Source organism: Centroberyx affinis, unplaced genomic scaffold, assembly GCF_046629955.1.
Source record: "Centroberyx affinis isolate AG114_WGS23_722 - 3 ecotype Tasmania unplaced genomic scaffold, CSIRO-AGI_Caff_v1 ptg005633l_1, whole genome shotgun sequence".
Classification (NCBI taxonomy): domain Eukaryota; kingdom Metazoa; phylum Chordata; class Actinopteri; order Beryciformes; family Berycidae; genus Centroberyx; species Centroberyx affinis.
This window is the reverse complement of record NW_027282835.1, coordinates 205,100-216,765: the sequence shown is the minus strand read 5'-3', so window position 1 is coordinate 216,765 and position 11,666 is coordinate 205,100. Positions and strand designations below refer to the sequence as shown.

General features: G+C 45.4%; 2 protein-coding genes across 2 annotated transcripts; both read left to right on the top strand.

Moving 5' to 3' along the window:
- Positions 1-422: 422 nt before the first annotated feature.
- Positions 423-4,751, top strand: bgnb (biglycan b; the record flags this gene model as incomplete). The annotated part of the gene is made up of 6 exons (XM_071547057.1): positions 423-535; positions 1,282-1,495; positions 1,633-1,743; positions 1,968-2,061; positions 2,664-2,802; positions 3,206-4,751. Coding segments are annotated over 6 exons (869 nt in total), but the record flags the coding sequence as incomplete, so codon positions are not given.
- Positions 4,752-6,770: 2,019 nt separating this feature from the next.
- Positions 6,771-11,666, top strand: b4galt3 (UDP-Gal:betaGlcNAc beta 1,4- galactosyltransferase, polypeptide 3). The gene is made up of 6 exons (XM_071547055.1): positions 6,771-7,053; positions 7,285-7,520; positions 8,521-8,711; positions 8,827-8,949; positions 10,036-10,140; positions 11,042-11,666. The coding sequence occupies exons 1-6, from the start codon at positions 6,771-6,773 to the stop codon at positions 11,436-11,438; spliced, it is 1,335 nt and encodes a 444-aa protein (XP_071403156.1). The 3' UTR covers positions 11,439-11,666.

Here is an 11,666-nt window from a genome sequence, read left to right as displayed (position 1 = left end):
TGGGAATGGAAACCAGATGGAAAACATCTGGTGTCCCCATCTGGTGTGAGGGAATTTGCGTTTTGTGTGTGTGTGTGTGCACGCGCCTGTGTCAGTGACTCACCAGTAATGTACTGTATATGTGCCTGCTTGGACTTCTGTATTTGACCTCCATGGTTGTGTCTATGACAGCCTCTACTTCTAAAATAACAGAGGAGGAACCCAAGGGTGCTCATTTGACATTGTGTGGGACCGTGTGATTGGTTTAATTTTTGGGCCTGATGGAGGTTTTAGAATACACAGCAGCCATTTATTTTCCTTCGTCTAGGTCTGACGAAGATGTCCTAAGAATGTTCCCATTGAAAACAAACTGGTTTTTAGGGTGTTGGTTCGACCTAAAAACCAGTTTGTTGATGTCTCTCTGTGTTTTCATTGGTCTCCAGGTCTGACTGAGGTTCCGAAGAACATCCCTTCGGACACCAAGTTCCTGGATCTGCAGAACAACCGCATCACTGAGCTTAAAGAGAACGACTTCAAAGGCCTATCTAACCTCTATGTAAGAGACACACAGCTCTGGTAACATTCACAATGTCCCTCCAGCATTGGCTCAGCAACTGTGGTGGACGTGTGACTAACTCAGCTCAGCTCTGCTCAGCTCAGCTTGTCTTGGCTTGAGTAGTGTGAAACATCATTATGCCTCTCCATTTCCAGAGGGTTTGAGAGGTTCATTTCTTTCTTTTCCTCCCTCTGCCACCCTTCTCTCTGAGAGCTTTAATTGTATAAAATTTTGTGCCCGAAGCCAAATGGGAATATTCAAGCTCACATCCTTGCCTCTCTCACCGGAAAGGCTTTGCTCACTCCCGACCTGCATTCAAGAGCGCTGACCAAGAGCAATATTGAGACTAGCAGGAGAGGAAACTCCCGACATGACATTATACAATAACATCTCTATTAAGGCCTGTTTACCTCAGCCTCCATCTGTCTCCGTCTGTCAGCCAGGGGCAGGTGGAGAGTCAGTCTGCTGGGTGATGGACTGCTGTGAACTCTTACTGGATCTCTTTAATTCAGTCAGACACACTCAAGAGAGACAGAAGACACACACACACACACACACACACACAAGCTTATGTTGACTGTGTTTATGGTTAGACTTAGCCTTTCAGCTTTCTCTTTTTTCACTCCCTCTTTCTGACACTCTGGCTGCTGCTGATGTTGCTTTTTATACAGATCAAATAAAGTGGGTGTTAAATTCTCTCTGTCTCTGTTTCTCTATCTGATTACCGTTTCCCCCCCCCCCCTCAGGCCCTGTCTCTGGTGAACAACAAGATCTCCAAAGTCCACCCCAGAGCATTCAGCCCTCTGAAGCACATGCAGAAGCTCTACTTCTCCAGGAATCTCCTGACCAGCGTGCCCAAGAACTTGCCTCCCTCTCTGATCGAGCTGAGGATCCACGAGAACCGCATCAAGAAGGTGGCGGAGGGAGCCTTCTCAGGACTGGGCAACATGAACTGCATAGGTCAGAAATGTTGATGACTCCAACAGTTCTGGGCTATATTCTGCGGTGCTCACCACTGCCTTCAGCACTGCCATTGAATTTTGTAAATTAAAAGGACTGTCATTTGACATGCCACAAATATTCCCTCTGTCTTTCAGAGATGGGAGGGAACCCCATCCAGAACAGTGGTTTTGAGCCTGGAGCCTTCAAGGGACTGAAGCTCAGCTATCTGCGTATATCTGAGGCCAAACTGACTGGGGTGCCCAAAGGTAACAATGCATCTGTCTGGCTAACATGCAAACACATGTACACCGGAGTCGTCCCATTATTATCTTTAGACAGCTGTAATTAAAGAGCAAGTTTCTATGGGGGCAGGTGAGAGGTAAGCAGGTAGGAGACAAAGGATAAAGCAGGAATGGGCAGCTGTGGGACAAGATTCAGATCTCACCCTATAAGCGGAGCCGTACAGGTAGTTATGGTGTCTGTCTTCCAGATCTCCCAGACAGTCTCCATGAGCTCCATCTGGACCACAACCAGATCCAGGCTGTGGAACTGGAGGACCTGAGCCGCTACAAGCATCTGTACAGGTACCTCACGCACCTCGACCCTATATACAGCTGATTTCACTCTGAGGGCTTTGCTTGCATTACTCGAGGAAAAAAAATTACCCTGTGGTTATTAACGAATACACATTCCCAGTCGGCAGTGCCCCTTAGGGGTAATAATAAGAACTACATGATGCCACCAAAAAGTAGCAGAATAATACTGCTGCTATATGCTTGTGTGTGCATTTCCACTCTAGTCAAAACAGCAGTCACTCCGCATCTTCCGTTGTAGGCTGAGAATTCATCTTTTTAAGAATAGAAGATGTCATTTTCTCCATGCTGAATCATATCCCCTCTCTCCTCTACTCACTCTATTTGCTCCTATAAAATCCCTTCTATTGCACTCATTTCACCTCTTTTCCCAGCACTTCTCTCTCATGTGATCATTCCACAGTCACAGGAGTATTGTTAGGCCGCTAATCCTGGCACTCCTTGCTATCAGTTGCTTGCAGTGATGGTGATCAGGGAATTTTCACTCAAAACTCTGGAAGAGCTTCAGCTAAATTTAAAACGTACTATGCAGTCTCCTCTCTTCCGCCTGTTTAACATGTCCTTTTTTTCCCCCCTCTGTCTCCGGTTGCCAGGTTGGGCCTGGGCTACAACCACATCCGTAACATAGAGAACGGCAGTCTGTCCTTCCTCCCGAGACTGAGAGAGCTGCATCTGGAGAACAACCGCCTCACTCGTGTCCCCAAAGGCCTGCCAGATATGAAATACCTACAGGTGAGAGTGTGTTTCAGAGATGTGTTTTACAGCAGTGGTTCTCAACGTGGGTTCCGGGGACCACCAGGGGTCCCCAGCAAACTGATGAATTGTTAAAATTCACCATTATTTAATTTAACACAATTAGAAAATAATTTTGATCCTACTTTGACTGTTATCTCTTTACCTACAATACAGTCATGGAATTCTGGAGCAAATCATATGTAACAATAAAAATATTCTCAGATTTGGGTCCGAGAGACAAAATCTCATCAAATGAGGGTCTGTGGCTCTAATGTGGACTAAATTAGGGTCCTTGATATGAAACCATCACTGTTTTACAGGATGCAAGGCAGATATTTGAAATCATGCGCTGTGTTTACAAGTCCCACCCACCCTCTACTCTGCCGCTCTCGTCCTCTAGGTGGTGTACCTCCATTCCAACAACATCAACCAGGTGGGAGTGGACGACTTCTGCCCCCGGGGCTTTGGGATGAAGAGGACGTTCTATAACGGCATCAGCCTGTTCGCTAACCCCGTCAATTACTGGGAGGTGCAACCTGCAACCTTCCGCTGTGTCAGCGACCGGCTGGCCATCCAGTTTGGCAACTACAAGAAGTAGAGGCAGGGTGATATATGGGAGATGGAGAGAGTGAGGGGAAAGAAAAGAGGATGGGGAGAAGGATGGAGATAATTTAAATAATAAGAGGACTGATGGAGGGAAGGAATTAAAAATTTGAGGGAGTTGATTATTATAGCTGAGTAGACTTAATTTGATTTTTTTTTTTTTTTTTTTTTGGAGGGAGGAAGAGTGATGGACAAGATGAGTGAACATTGATAAAATACAATGGGAAGTGAAAAATACCATTACACAGAACTTGAAGGGAGTGGAAAGCAATGTTCTTGCAGTATACTTCATCTGACTTTTCACATTTTAGAGTTTAAAGTTTTAGAGTTAAAAGTTATTTGAAAGTGAGGAGCAGAGGAGACTTATTTGAAAGGAATGTTTTCCCCAAGCCAAACTAGATAGACGAAACAACATAAGTATTGAAAACATTTGAAGCATTTCATTCCATTTGTTTTTTTACACGATAGCTCTTATTGTGATAGTAGTCATTTTTTGTTTTATTATCATTTTGGTGAAGATTACAGGTAAACAATAGAAAAGCAATGCATTATAGATTTTTGTATAGATAAAATAAGGTGCTGTGTATGACTTTCTGTGTGTGTTGATTTGGGAGACATATTGGACTGTCCCTGTTTCGCTGGTCTGAAGCCATTTGGGGTTCAATTCTGTGATCAAAGTGTACTGTATGTCCTTAATAAACTATAAGTCACAGAGTTGGGACTATTTTCCACCGTTTTCAGTCTCATCGCAAACAATAAAGTCAAAACTACAATTCCAGTTCATCACCAGTTCATCAATATGTTTTGTACCTGAATAGCAGGGGAATCAATTAGCAATACACATGGATATGAATCTAATAATCAAGAAGACACACTTCTAAATTGCCCTAATCAGAGCGAATAATGTTCATCTTCTTTTCTCATTGTCCTGAGGAAACTGAACCTCCAGCCTGCCTGTGTATGGACTCTATCCTGTGCCTTTACTAAGTATTGTGCTGTGTGTATGATCCTTTAGTAGAGTATCCCTGGAGGGGACACTGAGGTAGAGGGGGCTTGCCCCAGATAGCGAAAACACACAATAGTCCGCTTTGCCTTGAGACATGGAAGGCAGTGTGTTCACATATAGGGCTGCAACAATAGTAGTGTCTGATGCATTGTTTTGCACAGCTTCTCCGTTATGCTTTATCTGCTTTGGGGGTCATGGGGAGGGGTTAGCCTGTTTACATTGGGTAGGCCTATATGGTGCTATCTTAGCCATAAATATTCTGTTTTATATCTGTTTCTGTAATCTGACAAGCTACGGCTGTATGTGAATAAAGATATTTTTAGCCTGCTGCATCACGCCAGAGAAAAACTGATGCCCTTGGGTTGGATGTTGTATAAGAAATAAAGAAGAAATTCAACAGTGGAAGAAAAAATGAATGAATGAATGAATACTATATGCTATGTAAAGATAAGCACAGCAATTAGACATTAGAGAAAACACAGTGGCAAATTGAGAGAGAGGGTGAGGATGATATTCAGGTCATCTGGGTTGTGAGAACCCTGGATTTCTTTGCTCTAGACCTGTGTGCCTGGATATATCATGCAGTTAATGTTTTCCATCTTTACACTGGCTACAGCTTTTAAAGTCCTACAATATATCAACCTATAGGCTCCAACTGGTCTAGGTTAACCCTCTGGGCATTCCTCCGCACACACACTGTAAAAAAAAACAACCCTAACCCTATTCCTATAGAGACTTATAGTGTGTATGGGTTAGGCTATTCGATAGTGAGTTTGCAGTGACCTTATCGTGGTATTTTTTGTATGGTATCAAAATAAATTACAATAGGACATTATATAGAGTTTATAGTTCTGATGTAATATTTATATTCTATCCCTCTAAGTTTTATAGTAGGATTACTAGAGCTCCTTTTCGTAAGGGATCAGCTTTGTGCATTTTCAATTTGGCCGCTCAGCGCGTCACCGCGGTGCGCCTCGACCCGTCTGTGTGAATGGTACAGCCGTATTACGATGAGGCGGAGCGCACTTGCCTGTGTTGACATTGGATGGATATGCGGCGATGCTCTTGCTCTTGCGTGTGAAAGTGTCTGCAGCGGTCTCTAAGCAGCTACAGAGGGATTTCGGCTCGGATGAGAGATTAGGAGGAGGAGGAGGAGCGCTCAGGATCAGAAAAACTGTATCTTTTGGAGCATCGCATCTATTTCTGGCAGCGGCCCGTCGATTCTCCGTGGAAGCCGGGGACTGGATTTGAAATGTCGCAGGAATCTGCTGGTGAGTCGGCTGGTGCCGCAGCGCATCAATGGACCCGAGAATAAACTCTGACAATAATGAGAAACAGCGTTTGAGGCCGACGGGGAAACCTGCTAGCCAGCGATGCTGTCGAATAAATGTGATTTCACACATTTTCGCAGTAGCCTTGCAAATGCATTATTGCCTACATAGGCCTAACGACAGATGTTATTAGGCTAATCACCTGGATGTTATGTGTAGCCTACTGATAACCATGAAGCAGTTTATGCTCTACTGTTAATAATTTATCCAGTTTACATAATTGTTACGTTCTGCCTTGTTTTAGTAACTTCAGCAGCAGCTCCAGTAAGGAAGGCAGTCGCACAAATTGTTTGGACAAACAGGGAACAGTGATGTTGGATTAATTTGATCCGCAGGCATCAGTGTGTCTATGCGCCCCATGGAAATGTCACCGTTGAAAATAAGCTAAATAAAGAAACAAACATGACATTTGGATGTAGGCTGCCTGTCAGTTGTCATCTTAGCTTATAGTAGGCTGCACTGTTATTCTGAGACAAAAATGCCGTGCATTGTTACCCAGTCATGGCATGTTCCTTTGCAGAAAGCATGATGAGAGGAGGAAGAGGAGGAGAGAGGGAGAGCGAGCCCCTCCTGGCCCAGGACAGGTTTTAATCAACCAGCCTGGACCCACACAAAATCCAGGTACAGTCTTAGTGTGCTAACATGCACACACACACACACACACACACATCCACACAACAGATTTACTGCTCTGAAGCACACAAATGGAGGAAATAATCAATATTATTTTCCTGTTCTCCCACAGTGACTTGGTGATGGCAGTGCTGACTGAGCTTCACCACTACTACTTCCCATTCCTACAGATGGACCGCCCCCTCCCACACTCCTGAGTCGACACACACACGCCGCCGTCTTCCCCGCCTCTCCCTCCGCCTCTCCTTCTCTTCCCTCATCACATTCCCCACGTCTTCCTCCATCCTTCGTTTGTCACCCCTTTCACCTAACCACCACTTGCTTTCTCCCCGTCTCCCTCCTTCATCCACTTTCATTAAAGTTCCATCTCATCTCTATTGTCTGACTTTATCATGGCGTGCTGTGGCCGCTCTCTGGACTCCCCCTGTACGCTGGCCTTGCTGGTGGGCTTCCAGTTTGCCTTTGTGCTCTATTTCTCCCTGGGGGGCTTCAGAGGCCTGGTGTCTGTCCTGGTCCACACCACAGAGCCGGAGTTTGACTACTCTCGACCCCACGATGTCTACACCAACCTCAGCCATCTGGGGGTACCGCCCCCCCCGCCCCGCAACTCTGGCACTGGACCCCCTGCCACTGGACCCCCGCTGAGGGACTGCCAGATCCCCTCGCCACTGCTGGGTAAAAGAGAGAGAGAGAGAGAGAGAGAGCAGGGAGTTAAGTAAACGTGTGCGCTTATTATGTAGCATGTATACATATATAGGAAAAGACACAGGGAGTGATTGTGTTACTGTGTGTATGTTTAGCATACCACTGTGTTGGCGGTCTGACAAAGGCCAGATCTCACTTTCCTTTCCTTTCCTTTCCTCTCCTCTCCTCTCCTCTCCTCTCCTCTCCTCTCCTCACCTCCAGTTGGACCCGTGTCCGTCCACCTCTCCTCTCCTCTGTCTCTGGAGGAGATCAGGCAGAGGAACCCATTGGTGTTGCCGGGCGGACGTTACCGGCCTCCAGACTGTGAGCCCCGCCACCACACGGCCATAGTGGTGCCGTACCGGAACCGGCAGACCCACCTCCGCGCCCTCCTCTACCACCTTCACCCCTTCCTGCAGAGACAGCAGATCCACTACAGCATCTATATAGTGCAGCAGGTACTGGCTTTGTGTTTGTGTTTTTCACCTGATATGCTGCCATTTCTCTAGCAATTCGTCTTACTATGTGGACAGCAACATAGAAATCCATAGAGGAGCTATATTTACCAATTGTGCTGTGATTGCATGGGCAGTGACATTTTGGATTAGAAGTATAGGTGTGTCTTCCTATGGGTAGGCAGTAGTCAGCCAATGATCTGAGAGGAGGATCTTCTTCAGTTATCTTTATCTGCAGCTTGCATGGTTTAAAGCCACATCTGGTCATCTGGTGAGGAAGATGGTATTGTATTACTTAGTTTTATTTAGGTTTACTCAAATGCTTCAACTCAATCCACATCATGTGCTGTTTCTTCAGAATAAAAAACCCATCTGTGGTGGTGGTGAGGGCGTGGTGGGGGTTTGGAGTGGGTGGGTTCTGAATGTTTACCGTAGACTTAGCATTTCTTTTAAACATCAAAGAAGAAATGTGACTACTTCTCTGTACAATGGCTGATCCCATGCAATCACAGCACAGTGAATAGGAGAGACCGAAGATGGCCCCTCTGTGGGTCTCTATAGACTGCAACCATAACATCTGTAGCTAGCATTCATGGCTGCTCTGTAGCAGAACTGTAACCATAGCAGCAGTGTAAACAAATCGGGTAGGATTGCCAAGATTCAGCAAGATTCAGCATTAATTAAAAGTAATATTGGAAAAAGGATACATGTTTCTAAGTTTTTTTAGCTGTCTGCAGTAACCAAGGAGTAACATCTTTTTGCCACAAGGTGTCGCTAGTTAATTTGATTAGAAATCAGCAAAACCGACCAGACTTCTTCACTGCATAGTGATAGCCTAGGATTAGATGTTAAACAGCAGTCTGTTATTCAGAAATAACACACCTCAGAATGTGTTCACTGAGCAATCAGAATTGAGTATTACCATGTAATAATGTGTTTATTACAGAATTAATACATTCCTCTGCAGCTTTGTGTCACCGTCTCCCTCTGTTTCTGGCTCTAGTGGGGGAACGGTACCTTTAACCGAGCCAAGCTGCTGAATGTCGGGGTGCGGGAGGCTCTGAGAGATGAGGACTGGAGCTGCATCTTCCTCCATGATGTTGACCTGCTGCCTGAGAATGACCACAACACGTACACCTGCCACAAACAGTTCCCCACGCACCTGTCTGTGGCTATGGACAAATTCAGATATAGGTAGACGCAGAGTATGTCTGTATAAGTGTGTGTGTGTTCATGTGTGAATTCATTGCCCTGAGACATTGTTTTCCAAGTGTTTCAAGATTGTATGTTGGTGATGTGTCCCTCCCAGGTTGCCGTACCCACAGTATTTTGGCGGGGTGTCTGCAGTGACCCCAGACCAGTACATGAAGATGAATGGCTTCCCGAACCACTACTGGGGCTGGGGTGGAGAGGACGATGACATCGCTGCCAGGTAAGGAGATGAATGGGGCGGAGGTGGGGGGGCGAGTCCCCGCCCAGCATGATGACACAGTGAAGTGAGCTCTGCATGTTGACATGTGAGATGTGCATGGGTGTTGGTAGACAGCATCAGAACTACGTGCATGGTCGTTTCAGCCTCTCTTCTTCTCATATGTTTGCTTTCTTTTGCTCTCCTCATTCATCTTTTTTCTCATGTTTACCATTTCAGTGCCACATTTGTTCCTTTTGTTTGATTTTGATTTTTTCTGTGTCATAACATAACATCATCTTTCATCTTTCATCACACCCCCACCCCCCCCACTGCCATGGCTTTGCTGTTTGTCTCCTGGAGTGGGCTCAGTGAGTATGTTCGCATGGACTAACTAGCGGAGCTGGGCTGGGCTGTGTGCTTGGTCTTCAGGCTGTCGATCTAGTCTTCTCATTTCTATGCTGCGGTCCCCTCTGTCCACTCTCTGGCTCTCTTCTAGCATAAGCCAGTCTGTTATGAAAGGCACTGGATGCAACGGGGAAATGAAAATCTACAAGCTTGCACACATTATTAAATGAAGCAAGACAACAAGAATATTGCTCCCCCTTTTACTATAACATTTTGCTAGTTTACCTTTTTGTGCATGGTGTTTGCAACTTAAAACATGTATGATTTACATACACTACATTGGCTACATGTTCTGATTGACTTAGATGACTGGGGTGGTGCACAAGGACCAGAGATGGAAAGGGGGAACCACAGTGTTTTTCGCCACCTATAGACCCTATAAACAGTATGTTATTCCTGCACATCACCCACAATTCTGTGTGGATTATCTGTTTTTCTCAAGAGGAATTTTCTCCTTGAGAATATATTTGACTTGATCATGTTATTGCAGTGGAATCTGCTAATCAGGTTTATGTCTTTGACTAGGTGTAGTGAAATGGAGTAGTAACCTGGCATGAATAGTAAAGCTCTAGTAAATTATTATAATAAGACAATGATGTTTAGTTTTTCAATTTCATGGCTGTGAATAAGAATCTACTCTTGATACTCTATTCTACTGATTATTCCCCATCACTGCTGTTCTGTGCTGTGCTGCCTGTCCAGAGTGCGTCTGTCTGGCATGAAGATAGTGCGCCCCCCAGTGGCCATTGGTCATTACAAGATGATCAAGCATAAAGGAGACAGAGGCAATGAGCAAAACCCACGCAGGTAACAGACAACCGGGCAGGTGACAAGCACACACACACACACGCACATGCACACGCAGATGCACACACACACACACACACACACACACACACACACGCACACCAGGGTATGAGCATTTTTTTCCTCTTAATCTCATTTAGGGACATTTTGGTCCTTTTTGGAGGCAATTTTATTGAACTATGAAATAATACATTTGCATTGTACATTGGCAAATAAATAGTCTACTAAGATTTGTTTTAACTTCTTTCCCATTGGCTGCAGACCTTACGGAAGAGAATGGTGTTTTTCCCCCCCTCTGTTCCTAACCAGCCCATCTTCCACCACTCGATTGTTGCCTTTTTTTTAAGATATCGGTTGTTTTATTTTTTTTTGTTGACGCACTGGTTTGTGTTGGGTCGGCATTTTCTTCTACTGCTGGCTATGTGGTGCCAACATTTTCTCCTGCTTCAGGCTGCGTACTCAGTTGTTTTCTGATCAAAAAACACTGCATTTTTCTTGCCCAGAATGCACTGGAAAGAATTGCCTGGTTACAGGCTCCCAGGTATCTCCAATGGTGGCCCACAGGGGACACTTGTCACATTCACACGTGAAATGAAACTGACTAGGGTGAAATGCAAAAAAGCTAATTTTTTCTGGGTACCCTGAGTGCCCTTTTTTGCATTTCACCCTATTTCATTTTTTTTTTCCGGTGAGTTGTCAAATATTCACATGTGAATATGGCTACTGTTCCCTGTGGGTCATTCGTCACTTTGTACCTCATTTTTAATTTCACGGGCATTTTACAAATTTTCAAGGGCTTTTTTTGCCCTGAGCCCTCGTACACACACACACACACACACACACACACAGGCACAGGCACACACACACACACACACCTGTGTTACTATATTCCTCTTTACAGGTTTGACCTACTGAAAAGGACCAGGCTCAACTGGCGCTCCGACGGCCTCAACTCTCTGACCTACGACCTCCTTTCCAAAGAGCTGGAGCCGCTCTACACCAACCTGACCGTCAACATCGGAGAAGACCCCCGCCTGCCCCAGAGGAAAATACCCGCCCCCAAGAAAACCACGCCCTCTGACCTCCAACACAGCACCGGCGAGGATGGAAGCACAGCCAAAGTAGAGGGGAGACAAAAGAGCAAAGGGGCTTTGGCGGCAAACGTGACTATGACCAAGCCGGTTCGTGAAAAGACAGATCCTGCCCAGTCGAAGGCAGTGAATCAGACAAAACAGGAGAAGGCAGAGGTGGTGAAACAGGATGAGGTATTAGAAACAAGGGCTGCATCCCGTCTGTAGAATAAAGTGGCTTCTCCGTCATTTCAGTACTGATCTGATACTCAAAATGGAGGAGAGCAGTGTAGCAGATCTCTTCTGCTGTGGGACGTGCACCAGCTCTTTGACCTCAGTGCAGGTTAAGGATAATGAGGCAGTGTATCAAGTGAGGAAGCCACCATTGAGTCACCTCTTCTTGGTCTATTATCCACTGAATGTGACTCTTGCTCTAGTGACTTGACTGCGTTGACA